Genomic DNA, 21,435 nt, shown 5'->3' with positions numbered 1-21,435 from the left:
ATTACAAGCTAAGGGTTTGGATTAATCAACAAATGTACTGCTGAAAGACTGTTTCGATCACGATTAATTGGTTTCAAGTTTAGACGCGTGTTAAATATATGATTTGAAAGCAAATCGTACTTCTATTCCAGACGTACATGCATCATACAGTTTAGCCAATGCAAACTGGATGAAACAATTTTCCACAACAACGTTTCTAAGTTAGTGTAAGCAAGCGTTTTATCCAAATGATGTTGGACATAGAAAGAGAGAACGCTGATGTTCTAAGGAAGCCGAAGAAGGGAACACAACAAGCGCTGTACTACGTTACAAACAAAGAATAATGGATGAACAGTAGTGTTTCGAATTAGCTTTATTAGCTTAAGTTTTTTAGCTGGTTCAGGCAGACAGGTCAATGCGCGAGAGTTCAAAAGCGTGTGTACGGAAAGGCTAGTCTATAAATACTTTAAAAAATGAAAATAAAAATAAAAATAAATATTTTTTTTAAAAAACAAGCTAAAAATTGAAATTTTCTCTCGCGTGCAAACGTTACTCCTCATGAATTAACTGGCGTTCACAATGCACTCTCCACGCACTCCAGCCAACTGATCAGACAAGAAGCTGACCACAATGGCACGCTTGCTAGCCCGGGTTGCTGTGAAGGTAGCTGTCGCCTTCGCTTCCTTCTTAGAAGCAATAGGTCCTCTGAAAAAAAGACGGAAATATAGACATGGGTTAAGTTTATCAGCTGGTGAAAGATTTAATATACCGAGATACCTTAAGTATGCAACGACGATGGCGACGGCAACGAGAACACCAGAAAAAAATTATTTTAAGATTTTAACTTTTTAGATTTCTGGTACGCCATTTTTTATTGTAGGTAATTAAAGAGCATATTTGTAAGGTGCTTCAGGGCTCACTGAGAGTTCATTAGTTATCAATGTATTAATCGTAGAAATTAATATTTTACCTGCCTACCTGATTCAGATTTAAGTAAGCTATTTTGTATCGTAAGGCAGTCAATTACACTGTAATTGTATGTTTGTAAAGCACATTGCCCAAATATGGCCATGGTGCACTGATTATTCGTCGTCTCAACTATAGTCAACAGATATCCTGCGATGTATGTAATTTCGTGTGTCGGGGAGAAAAATGGCAAAATTAAGATCGTCTCCAGCTTTTCTGTGCACAAGAATCGGCTACGTATCATGCGATATTACGCCTGATTTCGCAGGATAACCGTTAAATGTAAGAAAATAAACATTATCATTGTTATATTATCATTATTGTAAAGAACCAGGAACCATCGCTCTACCCATCCCACATCGAAATAAAATCCAGTAAGTCCAGCGTACGATTTAGATTAAAAAATAATTAACGGGAGCACGCCTGTGAATATTACTGCGGCGACATTTGGGGCAGATAAAGTTTTCCGGAGTTACAAGGCCACTGACACAGAAGACTGAAAAAGGTACATGGGAATGAGACCTTTTTCAGTTTTAAAGTAATTAACCTGAAAACTTTGTAACAGTATAGGACTCGTAGTTCTCTAAAATCCTTTGTTCTAAGTTCTCATGGCATTTGGGCGGAAAAATATGACGTTATAAAGTTGGCACCAAACTCTGTTTGTAGTATTATGCCTAATATCTAATAGCGGAACCCTGCCCACCACAAGGATCTCAAAACTGAAGAAAAAAAAGATTGAAATCAGTTATCAACTCAAAAGATACAGCGTTGTGAAATGATATTTTTAGAAACACAGCTGGGATGTTCAATTTAGTTCTAAAAGTCACTTCCAAGGGTAATTGTCATGCTTAAATTTTGCGTCAATAATTTGCTGGTCTGCTGAAAAACCCTCGGCGTACAGAGTATCTCGCTAGTAACGAAATCAAATGATTTGTGTATACGTACGGGCACTCAACGACCACTGACTTGGGCGACATTCCTGTGGTTTCAAAATGGAACTGTCCGTTCTTCAGGGTTACTGGCAGCAAATTCTTGAAGGACGCTGTCACCTCCACAGCTTCGCCTTTCTTTACAGCTTTGGGAGAAGCCTAAGAAGTACGATAACGCCGTTAATTCTGGCAAATTATCATTATTAATTATTGAGGTTTATTATTAGTACCAAATTCCTTGGCTATGAACTTTTGTTGTCCCAATATATCAGGCAATTTTACGAACTATTATCCCGCTTCCCGATATGTGTACAAATGCCATGTTAGGGTCTTTAAATAACTGAGGAGAAAGAGCTGCCTTTGTGATGACATCTGCAAATAGTTAGACTTTCTAGTTTTCTCGGATAAGGACGATAAACCGTAGGCCCAGTCTCACGACCCTTGTTCGTAAATAACTCTGTGCACGTGGGACGTTAAAGAACCCACTCACTGTTCGCAAAGAGTAGGGGACGTAGTTTCCGGTGTTGTGGTCTGGTCTTCGTGTGTGTATTCTCATGGTTGGGTGGGTAAATGCTCGGAGATATTAGCTGAATAAGCTACTCTTAAAAATCCGAGGGTAAATAAAGACATGATGATGATGATGTTATTCCGATTCCTTCCTCTTCATCTATGCCCCGTTTCTTATGACTCGTCCTTCGTCTTACCGTAACAGTAAGTTTAGGTTTCTGCAGCTCTACCACATCCTGTGTAGCGTACGACTGCCGCGTCTCTACAACTGTACATTTCACGTACAGTTTCACGTTTCCATCTCCGGCAATCTTGCCCATATAGTCTGCTGCTGCGATCTTTAAAACAACGCTTTCCTCTGAAAAAAAAAAAGGAAATTGACAGCATCAGGCGTGAATCCGGAGAATCCAACTGTACTTAATCAAACTCTATCTACCTACGACAACAGCAACAACTTTATTCATTTTAATGGACTGGTCTGTAGTTTTTTCAGTTTTTAAATAGCACGTTCTGAAAGTTGTAGTCGCTAATTTGAAGGAATATGTCGAAGGACTAACAAACAACCCCTGCCTCAAATTGGTGCACCCTGTTTGGAAACTCACCGGTCTGGCTAGCCACTGTTTGACAAATAGAAAAGCCCCCTTAGTTACCGGTTGCAGTTGCTTATCCAGGCGGGCGAATCATACATCAATTGATAAGAAGGATTATTATAATTTCTAATAGGACTGAATTAAGGAGGAATAGAATTGAGGAAAAGTATTTCTAAAAAGTAGATATTACTATTTTTTACTCAAAGCAACGATCATTTACAAGGAGGCTGGGGTCTTCCTTAGTCTGATTAGGCCGGAGGTGAAAACTTCGAGAGGCTTTAGCACAAGTATAATGTGTACGATAGCTTAGAAATGCCTGACTTTGATCATGAGTCCGTGCGCCATGATGGAGCCCCTGTGATTACCCTCTCATGCCAAATGGGAAGTCTTCATGCAGTCTTCAGTTACCATAAGGCATTTCTTTCTCAAGATCTCGAAAAGTTTGTTTAAATAAGTTCAGTTAAGTATTCTTATTAATAAGTACTCATATGTAACATTATTCATTGCTATTATTCATCACTGCTATCGTAAGGTCGGGTTATTATTAATGCGTCAATTAGAGCGGTTTTCAATGGAGTGTCGTAAGACGTAATTAAACACATGTAAACAGCGCAATGAACTATTCAGAAGCATGTAACCACGGATTAAGGCGCAGGATATCGAGTACGAGCAAGTCACGAATCAGTTTTGGTTTTGCTTCTCACTGGTTGAGAAATTGGCGCTGCTGGTTTTGCTAACCAATCATAGAACGTAGAAAAGACACTTAATTGAAACTGCTTTAGACAATGAGAGATTACTGATTACCTTCTCCATCACCAAGGTGTAATGTTTCCTTCTTTCCCTTCAGTGGCTTGGCTTGGATTCCTGTGTAGAAGGCCATGATTGAACTAATGTTCACCTTCACAGTTCTGTCATCGGTAGACCTGTTCTGTGCCACAACTTTGACGTCAAAACTGTCGCCCATGGCAATGTCATCCACCACTTCCAGGCTGAAGTGGACGTCTTCTCTGTCAGCCTTGTAGATGTCATACTCTTTTCTGGTGCTAAACTTGTAAGCGAATTCGACAGCTTCCCTTTCTTTTTGAGATCCTGTTGAAAACAAGGCAAGAAAATCCAAAAGAAATCGCCAGTGAGGGCAGCACTCTACAGCTTTCCTTTACTGAACACAAGAATTAAAATAAGGGAAAACAAGCATAAGCGTTTGTGATCACAATTAAGAAAGTGTGTCACATGAAGGCAAAAAGCAAAGTGAAGAAGAAGGAGTTCCATCAAATCAGACGGGGAATGGTGAAAACGCGCAATATCAGGAAATGAGGAAAAGCTATGTTTGTTTCTCACTTCTGTTAAAACAGTTGGGAAAACGTCACTCGCCCAAGGCTACTCTAAGCCTATTTTGCACCCTAGGCCGGATTAGGACTGGCAATCGATCCCAAGCTAGAGACAAGAAAAATCGTTTTAGATGTAAAAACCCGCATGGTTTCAAAAAAGACGCTCATAAGCACAAGTAATCAGATAGACAACAATCGGCCAAACCAAGTGAAGACCAAGAAACAACAAGTTCATGAACACAACGGGAAAGGATAGACAGAAATGTAAGTATAATTTTAATCGAGGACCAATAATATCAAAGACAGAACTTCATAGTAATTATCTTATTATTTCCCGTTTAACTTTACAGAAAAGTACAAGAATACTGAAAATCCTCAGATTTCCCTGCGAGTTGTGTGCTGTGTATCGAACCATATACAAGTCCAAACAGAGCCTCTGGAGTGCTGGGGAACATGCGTTCACACGATCACAATAGGGACTTTACGCAACCACGACGGCAACGCCAACGAAAACGTCACTTGAAAATACAAGATCGTGTTACTTGTACTACTTTGCGCTTATTCAATGTGGCCGAACTATCCAGTAACAGAACTGGTGGGAACGGTCTTCAAGTTACCACAGAAAATGAAAATTTACTCTCATGTTCTCGCGTTCTCCACAAAACATTGAATTTGGGCATTTCACGCTGTTGTTTGGCCGAAGACGGCGACGAAATGTATCAAAATTTGTAATGCACGTGCACAGTATTGTTTAGCTCATTAAGCCTTTCTTTATTGACGTTTTCGTTGCCGTCGGCATCGTGTTTGCGTAAAGTCCCTAATTATAAGTAAAGCGCTCAATTACTTTCCGGATGCTTGTACTCGCTGGTGACGTCAAGCCTCGATGATGAACCAGGTGCTTTGGTGCTGATAGACTTGCCAATACTATAGGTGTCCAGATAGGCAGCCTGCATCGAACCATCATCATCATCCACATCCCAATACACGCGGTCGCCATTCACCTCAGCGAACACAAAGCCCGTGTCATAAGGCAGGTACACCTCGCCATTCTTGACTGCGGTCACAGAGGCTGGACCGCAGCGAAAAACTCCTGAATGGATGCGTAAAAAAAAAACGAAGACGAACATTACGGTGGAACAGAAGACAAAATGGAAACAATCAATTTTCTTCAAAAGACAACATATATTTGAATGCTAAGGTCAAACGAGGCCTTTTTTAATTCCAAAAAAAAAAAAAAAAGAAAATTTTGGAAACGTTGAAATTTGGGGAAAAGGTAACTCGGTAGAAAATAATCGGTGCATGAAGCATTGCTGTGATGTCAAAACCACGCAATCAAGTTCAGGGACTTTATTTTTAATTCTAAGTTCAATGTCAGATCGATGAGAAATATATTGTTCTTTATGGGGCTCCTATTGATCCTATAATTGGGTTACCGTTTAATAAAGGTGTCTTCTTCAGGGCAATCAAGCACAAACACACACACAGTGTACTCGTTTATCTATTTATTTATTAATGAATTTATTTATTCTCAAGTATGTTATCTGTTTTTATATTATGCCTGCACCCATTGATTTTATGTTACAGGTTAATCTATATTGTAAATATTGTTACGCGGTCTCTGGGAAACGACCGGACGTAGGTATGATAAATAACATTCAGACACTGACATACGCTGAAGATGGGTTTCATATTACAACTCCCTTACAACTTCACATACAAAATATACAAACCGTCACTGGTCTCTTGTGGAGTGGCATCGTGTGCCTGCCATCCATCGTGACCATCTGGTAAATCAGGACGTTTGAACCATGATTCGTTCCACACGTGAAAGTTCCTGAAAATAATACGTGAGTACTAAAGTTGTAACAATTGAAGCGGAGCAACTCTCAGGATTCGGTGAGGTCCTCAATTTGAATATCAGGTTTGAGGCGTGTTACTCGCTGCAAGGATTTTCAACGCGCTACGACTACACGACTTTATGTTTCATTTCATAACTACACGCCGTGAAGCTACCGCGTCTTACCACTCCAGTGATGCACGTACTATTGCTAGTGACTAAATATTTTAAGCTATTTATCATTATAAATCCAACTAAGCTTGAAGCAGAAAATTCCTTCCAAAAATAAGCCTCTGTACGATGTCTTTGCATCTAATATTCGGAACTTTCCACGGCGATTTTGCTGTATTTTGGTGAAAACTGCTCAAACATTTCGCAAAGAATTTGTTGTGTAACATGCATGAAATTGCTCTTACAACGCCTTTTTTGGTTATTAATAGTGACACTAAATATATGTTACACTGCTCCTTTAACGTTGGGTTTATTGAGGGAGCTCTGTAGTGGACAGAGTCAGTTGAGATTCAAACGTTGCACGTAGTTTTCCACCTGTTGCTGGGCTTTTGGTGTTTACAGGGCAAACCAGCCATTTCCTTACCAAATAGAATCGTTGAGATCACCAAGCGGATTTCCCTCCTCGTCAAAATGAAAGTCGATGGTCATACTGCCATCTGTATCGTGAGCTGACTCGAAGTTTGTCACGCTACGAGTAGGTATTCCTAACGCTCTCAACACTGTCACATAAAAGGAAAATGGTTAACGTTAAATATTGACCATCAATCACCACCTGGTGTAAGGTGCATTCTTTTAGGTAAGTGGTCAAAAGTACTATACTCGAGCAGGATCCACCAAACCACAAAATCATGGATGGTGGTCTCTGCCTGCACGTTTATCTAGCAATGCTGACTCTTGCTAGTTGAATATTTCTGTGTCAACTCAAATGTTAATGCCTATAAAATTTTGTCGGTAATGTTCATGAGATAGGTGGTATCTTCGATAACCATTCTACCCCAGACAAGGTGGGCCCTCTGCAAACAAACTTGTTATCACCAGTTCCCTTACGTCACATCTTTGGCATGTTGAACCCCAGAGAAAAAGGCAAAAATCACAGTAAGTAGTCTTCGTAGCAGGGGAGTCCCCCCCCCCCCCCTTTTTTTTCCTCAGTTTTCTCGCTCCCTCTCTTCCCAGGCCTCCCCGATTACGCCTGCTACGCAGGCTACGCAGGCTACGCAGTAAGCAAATAAGCTTAACGTTCGTACTGAACCCACAGGGATAGAGACGGAGGGGTAGGGGGTGGGGAATACGAGTACGAATATACTGCAATTTTCTTACGGGTAGTTATTTTTAGAGTAGAAAACCGATTTGGTCGTTATTTTTAAGGTAACAACTGCTTTGCTAACGCGCACCGCCATGCATGCAGTTGCTAAACCGTGTTTCAGGTTTTCTTACAGTTTTGTTTGTTACCAATAAAAAAGTTTCAGAAGATTAAATTGGATGATAAATCTCTTGTTACATGCTTTAGTTTGCAGTATTGCTGTACTTTGTTACACGCTGTTTGTATTTTGACTCGCCCAGTGCGCAATTCTCGTTAAAAATAATACAGCGATATCACATACCAAATCCTCTCTTGCACACTCCTAATCTCGTACTCAGATCTCCCAAGGTCTAGAATACCACACACCAAAACATCTTATGACATTTTTACTATGAGAAGTGAAAGGCCTAAAATTCGAAGAGAGGGCAGATTTGTTCCTTGTCTGAAAATTCCATCCGACTGAAATGCAACTTACAACTTAGGGAGCGTTCGATTGACCCTACTCTGGAATAGGAATACATAGAAAGATGACAAGAAATCCCTCATGAAAGGTTTTTAGAGTTACTAGAGTACGAGACGGCTCTTAAATACTCATGTGTCAGCGATGGTTTGTAGAACTGTCCTCCCAAATTTCTTAAAAAGAGAAATTTAACAGCTATTCCGCATATTATATTCTTATTCCGGAATAAGGTCATTCGAACGCAACCTTATAAACGCAAATGGCGATGTACCATCTTTTCACCACAGGAAACTCAGGCTAACAACATATCGAAGGGGAAATATATAAGAATTGGAATGTATGGGATTTTGTCGTGAGTTAACTCATAATTTGCCTTGGAGGAGAACATGTTGTGAACCTGGGCTACCTGTGCTTTCACTTACACGTTGTGACCAATCCAGAGAAGACCCAGCACTGTCCGTATCTCACCATGTACTTCTTTTTCCAGAACTTCTCCAGTATAGCCGTGCTCCCCGTCCAGGCGGTGGGTGCGGTGGAGTTCTTAGGGTAAGTCTCGGTCCATCGGCCAAATAAAATTCCCCCATCACTGTCGTTGTAGTTGGCCTTTTACACGAAAAGAACGAAGTGATTACAACCTGTGCTACACTAGAGGAACTGTAAAGTCATTTGTTTCTGTCATGAATCGTCGATTGAGAAGTGACTGAACTATTATGAATCTTTGAGCCGGAAAATGGTGACACACAAGAACGTTAGAAAAAAGACGTAAACAGACGTCGTTTCGCGAACACAGACCCAGTGGTGGCACCGCAAAAACATACTATAAATTCCAAAGTTAAAACCTTTAAAATGAACTACTTTTCGCTCTGATGAAGGACTCACTAGCGCCCCGCGTCAGCACTCGAACCTCTTTACGTTGGCCCAATTACTTTATCAACTCAGTTGATAAAAGCAAAACATTCCTTTCTCTTCCCTCCCCCTCCCCCCCGACGTAGGAATTAACCCCGTTTCGAATAGTTTGACCACCCTATTCATCGAACCGTAGTTAATTTTAAAGATTTTAACCTTTAAAAAATCCCCTTTTTAAGCCAAATAATTTTCAAAGGTTTAGATGATGAGAGGTGAAAGTTTATTGCATGCCGTGTGTTTTTTTGTGGAATAAAGTAATGTCTAAAAAGTGCATAACTTTTGCGTTTAACGAATTGATTAGTTTTATGTTGTATTATTCCAAAAATCACCAATGAGGTAAGCTTGATTTTACTCCGAGTTTGGCTCCAAAAGATGAGAATTGGCACAGATCGACAAATTTGCTCTTTACTCACGGCCGAGTGCTTACCATGGCTGATATGGTGCGTATAATATGGATTGGACTGGACCTCGCAAATGTGGAGAGTTCTGCCTTGGTGAGAAGCCACAGTGCACAGTCCAAAGCGATATCTTCGAACTAACGAACAAAAGGAGAAAAAAAATAAAGATACAATTTACTGTGTAGCGATCTGTCAAGTAAAGCTCTAAATGTACGGCATTTACAGGGAATATTTAACATTTGTCACCTGCACGTCACTTGACAAGGAAAAAGATGTACTCAACTTTGCAACTGGAGCAAATCTGTAGCAAATTTAGGACTCTAAATTTGACACAAATTTGCATTCGTAGTACAAATAGTAGGTAAAGTATCTGTAGTATGTTTAGATCTGTAGTGTGTTTAGTGTCTGTAGTATATGTAGCACGTGTAGATACTACACATACTACACTTGTACACTACCGATACTACACATGCTACATATACTACACGTTCTAGATTTCCTGCGAAATCGCGCGGAATATCGCCTTACTTTTATCCGACGAGGCCGTAGGCCGAGTGGGCTAAAATCAGGCGATATGTCGCAGGATAATTGTTTTATTATTCAACACATTGATAACAAAACACAGCTTCATTGCAGAAAAGCTGGAGACCCTCTTTAATTTGCCATCTTCTTCCCTGACACACGAAGTTACATGTCATCTGTTGACTACGGACTTCGAATATTCAGTGCACCATGACCATATTTGAGTAGTGTTACAATGTGTTGATTAATAAACATTGGTATCTCTAATTCGAAGTAAGCAAGCTCAAGAGTCACGCGGTAAAACAAAGGAAGTAGCCGTGATTGGTCGGGCAATTAAACCAACTCCATGATAATGGAAAGTCAGAATATATACATAAAACGTTGTGAAATCTCGAAAAACTCTAAAGATGGTTTTCTCTTTTCTTTGTAGCCTTTTTACAAACGTTTCCTTAAATGTCCCGCCTTCAGTTCCTTGTTGTGGTTTGAACACACTCAATGAAATGTCATTTGCGCGCAAAATCATTAGACACAACCTAAGTGAACACCCTTAAAAATACGTTATCATTCTACTTCGGAAACGTTGAGTCCCACATTACTCCAAGAATCTTTAGTTAATTTAGGTGCCTTTTTTTTTTTCACTTATATTGAAACACTGCATTGCGTGTATATCGAGTAACAGTAAGTAGAGCGCATTTTTTGAAGAGCTTTCCATGCGTATGTTAAACTGATAAGGACATTGATTACTTTTTGGTATTATAACGGAACAAACGTGTTGTTTACCTGACCAAACGTCCAGGGTATTCCTCGATTCCTTCTGGCGCTACCCACCCAGATGTAACCAAAGTCAGCTAACACGTACTCATTGCGTTCCACTTCATTCTCCATGTACACCTGATCGTCTGCCAATAAAACATACACAAAGAGCAGAGAAGTAAATAACTAGAACACGCGTGAACTGTAAACTGTGAATTGCTAATTGGCATGGCAATGTGAAAGTGGAACAACATCAATTAAGGACGGTGCCTACTATTGTTATTACGCATACGTTCTGCGCATCTCGAGGTACTCGGGTTTCCTATGGGTGGTGCCTGCTAATACAGGGATATTCTTGCGCGGTTTAAAACTATGCGGAGAAAGCAGAACTTAGCAAACGCTTTTGGTATCTCGAAAGAAAATTGGGAGTAACCATGCATTTTTCAGAGATAATTAAGCCTTAATTTAGGAAAAAAATCCCATACATTGCTTCATATTTTGGCGCTTTTTAGAGATATTATTGCTTAATTACCTCTGAAAAATGCGTGGCTACCCCCAATTTTCGTTTTGGATTCCAATAGGCCTTCCTAAGATCTGCTTTTCACGCATAGTCATAAACCGCACAAAAATACTTCGATATTAGTAGGCACCGTCCTTAAAAAAACATTTCAAGAAATTGGCGAAGCTTTTACCATATGTTAGCTCGCAGTAATGGTTGTCCTGCATATATCTCCCCCTTTTCTGGTATGATTTGATTCACATTAGATTTTGCCTTATGTTTATGTTCAAAGTAGCGTAGACTAGTGATATTTGATTTAAAGTTAACGTACTGCTAATGTAATACTGCAGTCATCTTTAGTTGTATTATTGAGTTGTAATTAATATTACAATTGTTGTAACACTGTAGTTAGTTTGTTAGTCAGTTCTTTGGAGTAGGGTTAAGTAATTTGTAATTGTTGTATTAATATTTAAGTGTGAAACAATAATAAAAACACTATTAAATTAAAAAAAAATGGCAGTGTGGAAGTGTCACCGTAGTTACCACTCTATGAATAAACATTAAAGCACTCAATGAATGAACAAAAGCGGTCAGTGAGACGCAGTCGTTTTGTGCTGAGCGAGCGTTGTTGTCTGCCTAGCATAATTTACAAAATTTGCCTGACGTCATCAGTGACGTTTTTCGTATTTCTTATGGTGCTGTTACGCGAGCTAATTCTTCCCGCAACTTGCAATGCAACACCGTTACGAGGTGAGTTCCGGGTGAAATTGCGCTTGTAACACCACCTTTTCGTAACTTGTCTAGATACACATTGCGTTGTGCACTGCAAGAAAACTAGGTTAGTCTTTTAGTTTTCGCAACGTTACAAGATATGTTGCAGTGTATAAAGTGTTTTCTGTAATTTGCGACACAATGCTTTGGTCCGGCATTGCATTTCAAGATGCAGAAAAAATTGCAAATTGCCTCGTGTAACAGTGGACTTTATTCGGGCGGCTTAGCGATGAAAAATTTATAACTAGCAAATATAACGAAGTATCACTGTGCGGTCTTGAGGAAGCGCTTCCTTGTGGAAGCGTAGCCTTGTCGTTATGGCACTGTACTGTACTAGTAGCCTGATTTACGTTATAAAATGATAATCCTTCTAATGCCATAACAATATTTCAAAGAACATATTCTATCAAGTCACACATACGCCTCAGTGTACCAAATTTTACTAACCTTTACACCAAGCGTTAAACAGGATAACGATCTTGTCGTCATCTTTGTATCTAGATACTAATTTCTTTCCCGCGGCATCCTCCATTTTCGTTTCCACAAACACCTCATATTGGCCGATGATAGCCTTGGCTGAAGGCATGACTGTAAGGCGCATGCTCTTGCCGCTGATTTGTTTAATCTTCATTCCCCACTGGGTGGGTAGGAGGACATCGCGTAAGACTACTCGAACAATAGAGCCCTTGCTCTGCTGAGGTCGGCTGCCTGGGAAAAAAAGCATAACGCTTTCTGCCTGCCATTTACCAAGTCAAAAACAACTTCCTCTCGTGATAATTTCGGGTCAAGCGACGAGAGCCGACGAAACTGGACGAGGATCTAACCTCACTGACTCGAGCATACAACAACAAAATTGAGATAAGAGCACGCAAACGTAAGACGCAAATAAAGAGAGAGGGTTTGCTTTCTCATGCATCGCTTTCACCAAAAAACTGAGCACATTCAAACTTCTTATTTCAGGGCGCAGGAAAATTATAGCCTCAAACGTTTACTATTTTAGGAAAATACCGGATACTTAACGTGATACGAGAATCGCAAGTTGAACGGAAGTCAACTCTTCCACCGATCTATCATGAATTAACTGCGACATAACCTTTACCTGACGAAAACATTATAGAGGGATTTAAGGTCACGTTTAAGTCAAACGGCAAACGGGAAAAGATGACCATGATAATCCAACGGTTTACCGCTCACTGTTTTCCGCTTCTAAGTGAAGTTGAGTAGTTTTGCGACAGCATCAAAGGACAGAATTATTTTTTGCTATTCTCCTCTATTTGCTAATAGGCCATTTTACAGTTGTGTGCTTAGTGACCTGGCGTTGAATTGGAAGCGAGGCTGGGGGTGACCTTGTATTGATACAAACCTCACTGCTTTTCATATGTAGATCATGCTGTTCTCATGCTAACTAGTTTGCATTTACATATGAAAAGCAGTGGTCTGTATCAAAACAAGGTCACCCCCAGCCTCGCTTCCAATCCAAGGCCAGGTTGCTAAACACACAACTGTAAAATGGCCCATTCTTTTGAGGAAATCTAAACGCAAATATCTCTGTTGCCGTTTGCCGTAGACGCGACCCCAAATCTCTCCATTAACAACAAACCTGTAACAAACTGGAGTATTATTGTATCAATTTCGGCTTTGTATTCTCTATTAAATGTCACAGTGACGTCAAATTCCTTCCCTCTTCTGATAATTAGGTTTTCAGCCTCGTAGTCGTCTGTCTTGTGAGCCTTCCGGTTCTGTTCTGAGTGGAAATCCACTGCCTCTGGCTTCAACTGGGATGCTGAAACCAGAAAACAATACTATACGCATGTTCTGTGTTTAATGTTAAGGAAAGTTTCCTCTCTTCCTCAACCAATTAAAGTAAAACCGAAGCTAAATGTTACTTGCTCGCATGTTGGTTTTCCCGCGATTGACGCCGGCAGCGCCTGTTACGCATGTTGTTTCCCACACTTGCGCTGGTCAAATGCATATGCTTTTAGTTCAGATTGCTTCATTTTCTCTAGCCAATCGCAACAGATGTAAACAACACAACAAGCCAATCAGAATTCGAAGCAAATACATGTAACCGGCGCCAAGCGCGGGAAAACCTGTGCGGCTAAAACACGATTGGTTTTGGTTTGGGTTCCCATTGGTTGAGAAAGTGGCGCGAGTTTTGTTAACCAATCACAGAACGTAGTAATGCAAAACCAAAGCAAACACGAAATTACTTTCGACACTCAACTGAAAACTGCTCTCAAGCCTTGATTGGTATTGGACAAAATGATCACGTTGGTTCTGTTTTACGACTCACGCCCAGGTGGGGGCCCGCCCAGGTGAAAACCACCTTCCCTTTCCTCAGTTCTATCTACTTGATTTATTTAATGTTTTTTTATAAAATTGTTATTGCCTGAATTAATAAATAAATGAATAATAAAGAAAACGCACTGTCCCACCGGATTTACCAGTTAAACTCTGAAACATGACTTAGCAATCTCGCGCGCAGGCTCTGTGGCTTTCTGAGGCCTCTGCGTAGTCTCTAAGTCTATAAATTTGCATGATTTTGCCTTTCAATCGCGTCTGATTGGTTGATTCGCCAGATGCAATTACTTGATTTTGTTTAGCAATAGCTGATAGAAAACTGAATATGCTGTTGGGCTTGATGAGCAAAATGATTAGATGTCTGGTTGTTTCCAAAAATTGTGCTACTCTCGCGTCCTCTTGAATTTGGCCAGTCGAGTGCAAAAAAACGGAACAGCAATCTTTCGTGAATTGGGATCCGCGAAAGCAGGTATGAAAATTTAGAAAAACGAATGCATTAAACGGGCGGCCATGCTTTCTTTTTCAGATTCTGATAGATTCAATCTGTTAACTTTCTGGTTCACGAACGTAGTGATGAAAAGAATTAACGAAACTGGAATACGTTTTGTAAATTTTCTTTCATACCTTGAGGTTTCTTCTTGTCGAGTTTCAGAGCTTTGTTCAGGGCTCTGAACTTTGCGTCAGTTAACACGTTTGTTCTTCCTTCCAAGCCTTCGCCCATCTTGGATTTTGCAAGACTTCTTGAGTCAGCTCTGAATTGAACAAAAAAAAAATTACTTAGAAATCGGTGATAAATGTGAAGCAAACGATAACATAAACTGTATTGTGTCACAGATTAAGAGATCTACTCAACACGTCCATCCTAGGCTAACTCGGAACACATGCAAACATATCAGGGGGCAGTGAGGAATTCTTGCTTTCATACATCAAACTTTCAAAAACATAATGAGGTAAAAAATAGTAGCATGGCAACGCCTGAGAAGTTCGCAGGCGAGAATTGTATTGTCGTAATGGCATGTGAAAAGAATTGTGGCTTCTTGTCTGTTACTATATATTCTTCATGGGCAAAAAATATATTTTTTCCCTTTGCCTTTGCCATCTACACGGGCAAGAGCACCCCAGGTTGCTAGTGGGCTAACTTGGTGTCCGTCTATTAATTATTAACTACAAATTATAATTTTAAAACTTCACTAAATCTTCAATATTTCTTATTTCTCTTAATTTTACCAATCCTTTTGGAAAAACTACTCCTCTCAAATATACCCAAAAATTACCCCAAAATTCACAAAACACCCCACAACACAGATTCACGGGATGATAATAGGGTTTTTGGATTGCTTGAAACGTGAACTAGATATTTTCATTAAAGCCATGTCAAGTGGCGGAAAAATGGCGTTTAGGTGAAATCCCCCCTTAACAGAGAAATGATGGCGACAATAGAGACAAAGGGGCTGTTTACACATGTTTACATGGAGGGAGGGCGATCCTAGAAGGCGGATCAGCCTAGTGCCATATGTTTTCTGCATTCAGTTAACATATAAAAGATGTTCCTAACCCTAGCGATAAGGTCTTCCTAGCTGAGAGATAGGAAGAGCCTAGCACCGCGCGCGTAAACTACCTTTGCTCGGAAGATCCTAGTAGTAGGGACAAAAAAGAACAAACATGGCGGCGGCTGGGTGTTTAGCAACTAAAAGCCGACAAGTTTTCTTCTTTTCTTTCTCCACTTGGTAACCACCGAAATTTCTGCAAGTAGACCAAACGAAAAGTTGTTTCGTCTTCTAGGATCTTCCTCCCTTCATGTAAACAGCCCCAAAGTCTATTTGTCCATACCACTTTGCCCACTAACCACGGCACGTGTAGCCACGGCTTACAGGCTGGTAAAATGAAAAACACTTACGGCACATCTTGATGTTGGTCTCCCCCAGTCCTTCGTCGCTTGGGACTGTTAGAAAAGTAACAAAGCAGAAACGAGTCAACGTAACAATACACGGACTTATTGAAGGAAGAGGCGTCAAAGAAAAGAATTATGGGGACTCCTGGTTATGTAGGTTTTGCTCTCACTCGTAAAAGTGCTAAACCAAACCAAAGAAATTACTCTGGCCTATCACAACAGACGCAAACAGTGTAACAAACCAATCAGGATTCAGCAAAATACATGTAACTGGCGTCCAGCGCGGGAAATCGCGTGCTAGTAAGGTAAGACTGTTTCTGGTTTTGTTTCGCATTGGTTAAGAGAGTTTACGAGTTTTCTTAACCAATCACAGAGCGTAGTAAAGCAACTGAAAACCAAAGTAAATTCGCATTTACTTTCGACACTCTATTATTTCCTTTTATTCCCAACCATAATTTTAAAATTAGATTTGGGAAAATTGAATGCATACACCCTGGCATATGGAAAGTAAATGTCTTTGAGGCTAGGGAGGGCCAGTCACTTTCCAGTCTGGTCTATGTGCATGATGTCCTATATCATCGCGTATCTCCAGTAACTTCCAGTCTACTGGCATCAAGAGGGGATTACCTCCTTATCTACTTCTCTCACCACAAATCATTTGTTCGTTGTCTTCACTCAACTTAGTAACGACGGCTAATTTGAGTTAATTTACACGCCGTCAGAGGCCAGGGTCGACGATCTCGTACTCAGAGTTTTTAAGCTCTTAGGTCAGCGGTCGGCCAACCGATGACGTAACTTATAACAGCGTGAGAACTCTGGGAACGAGATTGGGTCTGGGGAAATTGAAAAGTTCGGGAAACTCGTCGGAATAGCTCGGAACGGTTTCCGAGGATTGCTCGGTTCCAGGCCACAATTTGACTCGCTTTTCGTAGTTTAGAGCCACTGTTCCTTCCGGCTCGCGGTCTTTGTGAAAGGAACTCGGCTTCCATATTGGAATTGCAAGGAATTGCATAGAATATTCCGAATATCGCTCGATTCACAAACTCGTTTTTATTATTCCTTCGACCGCCCTTCTGGCCCTAGTTGTCCGAGAGGTGGATACCGCAATGCACCTAACCGCTATCCAGTGGATAGCACAATTGGTTTCAGTTTTTTAACGCTTGTCCATTGGGCATCGATTTATCTGGCGGATAGAGCAATCCACCTTTTGAACAACCGGGGCCCTAACGGTTAGGATATATGAAGGCCTGGTTTTGTGAAATCCGAAACGGTCATTTGTGACTTTAATGGCGGAGGTAGAACATTCACTGTAGTGTACCCTTCCCATCTACATTGCCGCAATTACCACCATAATCACCCAGGACTTGCTCCCGTCTGGCCTCGAAGCCCCGCAGTCGGTAGAGCAACGGTTGATCGAGTTTCGAAGATTTTTTATTTGTCTCATGTGGTCTCCCATTTCCGTACTAGGGCTCGGGCTCAGTGGAAAAATTCATGGGTTTACTTTTAAAACAGACGCTGCAGGGTTAATTATCTCTGATGCTAAGCAGGCCTGGATGCTACGTATAATTTACCATGGAATTAGCCCACGAGGTTGGGCGGTTCCAAACATCGACAGATATGCAATTAAAAACCGTATATTCGAATCAATGGCGTGAAGCCAAGGTGCTCTCGAGTGTTCATTTAAGTAGTTTATTTCTATCTGACAAGTACGGAAAGTTGTCGAATGCCTGCGGAGTTAGAGGCTGACATAATCATTTTCGATCAACGACCATAATAGAAACTAACTGAACCGACCAAGTCGCCGTGACTGGTCAAACGTGACTTCGAATTCAATCGACTGAGTTGTCAGGCTTGAATGGTAACTGAATAAACTTACTTGAAACTTACTGATCTACACTCAATTATGATGAATATTTAGACTTGTTACTACGAAGGCTAAGCCCTGTATCATGTTGCACTACTAAGCGATCGAAGATGTTTACAATCTTTGCTTCCAAGATCGGTGTAGAAATGACCCAACCGTTCGTGTTCATATCTATGCGAAAAATATTGGTTTACATGTTTGCATGATTAGAATTAAGGAGCACGCAGCGAACTCCTTCTCACGACATTGTAAAATCCAACTGAAGTTCAAAATATCTTAAAATACCATGAAGACAGTCGCTCACAATCCGGTGCAGTTGTGTTTTTCTAGCTTAATCCCAAAGGAAATCAAAAATATCGTAAACAAATATCAGCTCGCCTGTGATTACTTGTGCTTTCAAAGTAATTAACATATCGGCGACAAGACTTTATCCGAGATATAGAAAACTTACTCAGGGCTGCTCACAGGAGATCTTGCAGCTCCTCGTGGAGTCGACGAGGAAGCTCCTCCAGATGTTCGGCTACTTCGTCGCGGCATTTTTGTCTCGGTAGGTTATGATCAGCGATCCAAGTGCCTCGTTCTGAAAAGGTCAGAAGATATTGTACAGGTACCAGAATACAAACAAGCGACGCTCTGTCACGCATGGATGCATGAATCAAATTAGCAAACCTCGGTGTCATTGCATATCCAGTAGCTTTCCTTTGCTGCCCCTCAAATTCTAATTGGATAGTTTAACACTTGGTTAAAGTGGTCACGCACCTTGTTTGGCGCATCAACATAAACATATATGTTAAATACTAATTAATAAAGTACGTAGCTATAGGTGTGGTTGCATTTTCAAACCCACATGAAAGGAGTAACTACAGCAAATATAATAAATTTTAGACGACAAGACACATCCTGACGACGGTAAAAAGGACGAAAACAAAAAGGTTAGATACATAAATAAAAGGCTTCTGGATCCTCCTGAGGTCCGCTTATTAGGGGCTTGCTGTTGTGTTACTTTAAGGTTGGATGAGGAGCAGCAGATAAAACAAAACTTTTTCCTATGCATTCAATACCAATTGAATTACAATTACTGCGGAAGAATAAAGATTAACTTCTTAATATTTTAATCTCAGTATTTGCAATTTTGCATACGTGTCTTTAGTCAGATTCTAGTTTAAATGTACCCTGGCTCGTTGTCTCCGCGCGGTTCTCTCTTTCTCTCGCGAAAAAAGAAAAATAACCTCTGGCACCCAAAAGATAATTAGCTTTCAGCTCTTTCCATTCGCATCGAAGTCTTTACACGCCGTGAAGTCTTATGAACGCGTTGGACCTTGGGATCGAGAAGTGAAAGCTTGTAAACATATATTTTTGACTTATTCTTATAGAAATTCTAAAACTTGTTCAGTTAAAAAGGCACGATATTATTGAATAAACACAATGTTAAACTTTATACAATGCATTATATTGACTCTTCGCTGTAAGCTTAAATATTCATTCGCTTTTTAATTGCTTTCGGGAAACTCAGTTCGCTTTCTAAACTGCTTTCAATAAATTGGCTCGTTTTCAAAATTATTTACATTTTTAAGATTTTTCGGGTTTTTGTCAGTGTGCGTAAAACAAAGGAGAGACTAGACTTTCAGTTGAATCTAGAACAATCCAAGTTTGTTTTGGGATGTTTTCTTAATGCCATAAAGTCAATTACAATACCCACGGTACACGTGCAAAACAAAAGGTGGATGCGTGTAGCAGATTTAAGCAAACAAATGAACAAATATAACTATTTCTATCTCTTTCGTTCTCTGCGCTTACGATTTAGATATAAGTATATTAACTTCTTGTATTGTGAACGGTAATAAGGCATTTTTTCTTTACGCTTTTTGGTAACTAAACATAAGGCCATTAATTTACCACGAAACTCATTACATCCTTTAAAGGTGTTTTTCACCTGCAAGGTCCGAACAATAAGGGATCTTTTCTTAACGAACCGTTTGTTCAAGACACGCGACCGCTCGCTCTTTTCAGCCGAAACTCGAATATTGATAAGCCAGAATGACGGTTTCATCACCCTCATTAGACATTAAAATCTTGGTCCACTCGCGCAACTTGACACCTTTTGAGTTCCTTCTGTTCCTTGTTATTAGCTCTACAAGCTAGATTCTACTTCTTTGAACTCAAATCTTCTTCGATACAAACTTACATTAAGTTATACCTTTTGAACTAGCGACTTCACCTTGTTGTTCTCGATCGGAATTCAGACGGTGACCCATAAGGAATTCTAAGTTTTATACAATTTTTCACCAGCGTTTATGTTCCAAAAAACCACTAGCAATTAACTTAACTGACCATTTGACATAAATAGAGTTGCTTTGTAAACCATGATCAGATTCTGTAAACCATATTCGTTCAGTAAACCATATTTAATATTCTGGAAACCATACTCCGATTCGAAACTGTACCTTGAGAAGCTCACTTCTGAAGAGAATTGAAGCAAGCTGAACACCTCCTTTGACGTCTGTGTATTCTACACAATCTGTCCCGTGACAAGCTGCTGTACACACAAGGAGTCTGTGTAGAATTCTAAAATAATTCCTAGGGACAATAATAAAAAAAAATGTAGTTTCTATCCGGCCCTCTGTGTTACCGACGAGTTTGCAGCCGGCTTGATCACTTCCACTACGGCCAGTTGGCCAGACCATCTTAGTAACCAGGCCGGCAAGCCCTGTCGGGCACTGAAGACTGAAATCAATGGGCAATGGCGGAAACTTTGCGCAGACAATTCCCTGCCTGGACGGATGGAGGCGCCCGATCCCCCCTTTTCTTTTAGGTCCGAAGGGCCGTAATTTTTTGAATTCTGAACCTCAAGGTTTGCTGTAAATGTAGACTTTTCATTTTTGAACAAATTATTTGGATTAAAAATTGACGATAAATAGGTATAATTTTTGGTGTTATTATTTGGCCGAAAAATTGGCATTTAGCGCTTTAGTTGTTGCCAAACGAACGGTGATATGCAGCGAAAATCGGGAGGTGTAGTCGGTTTGCTGGGTTTGATGATGGCAACTGATATACATCAGCTCGTGCCATTCACACATTATCATGACGTTGTAGCTTAAGTTAAACATGGAGCAATTCATAGAAGCAAGAACGGTGTTTTCGTCGCATATATGTGTTACCGATTGGGATGAAAAGGGTAAAGTTAGGCCCAATAAGCTCTAAGGTTTTCTCCGGATCCTACTGATATTAGGCCGTTACTAGGGCTAGGACAGCGTTTTTCTGGTCAGTGGGTTTAATGACTATTGCATTTGTTCACATATGCTGATCGCAGACCGGTTACGTGGACTCTCCACACATAATGGCGGATTCCAGTTCAGAGTCGGACTCTGACTCTCCTGTCGTGAAGAAGGCCAATTTTGCGAGGCGGGAAAATACAAAAACAAGTTCAACAAAGACCGGATAGTGAAGTATCCTTTTGTTGCTTGTGTCACTTCAGACAAATCTGTATCCCACTGTAATGTTTGCAATCGTGCTATGTCGTGTGCCCATCAAGGAGAAGCAGACCTTAAGCGCCATATTGCTAGCGATGGGTACACTGCACTCGCCTAGGAACAGGCAAAACAACCGGAGATCAGAAGCTTTC

At 40.4% G+C, this 21,435-nt stretch overlaps 1 protein-coding gene across 1 annotated transcript; it reads right to left on the bottom strand.

The window, feature by feature from the left end:
- Positions 1-334: 334 nt before the first annotated feature.
- Positions 335-18,414, bottom strand: LOC146467901 (protein-glutamine gamma-glutamyltransferase K-like). The gene is made up of 15 exons (XM_085125336.1): positions 18,265-18,414; positions 15,956-16,000; positions 14,683-14,810; positions 13,358-13,540; positions 12,205-12,465; positions 10,515-10,633; positions 9,242-9,349; positions 8,331-8,511; positions 6,732-6,867; positions 6,030-6,133; positions 5,144-5,389; positions 3,776-4,060; positions 2,579-2,739; positions 1,891-2,033; positions 335-684 (listed from the first exon to the last, which is right to left on the bottom strand). The coding sequence occupies exons 1-15, from the start codon at positions 18,348-18,350 to the stop codon at positions 543-545; spliced, it is 2,328 nt and encodes a 775-aa protein (XP_084981462.1). The 5' UTR covers positions 18,351-18,414; the 3' UTR covers positions 335-542.
- Positions 18,415-21,435: the final 3,021 nt, after the last annotated feature.

The sequence above is a fragment of the Pavona decussata genome, unplaced genomic scaffold, assembly GCF_977016875.1.
Source record: "Pavona decussata unplaced genomic scaffold, jaPavDecu1.1 SCAFFOLD_134, whole genome shotgun sequence".
NCBI classification, from domain to species: domain Eukaryota; kingdom Metazoa; phylum Cnidaria; class Anthozoa; order Scleractinia; family Agariciidae; genus Pavona; species Pavona decussata.
This window is presented reverse-complemented; position numbering and strand designations above follow the sequence as displayed.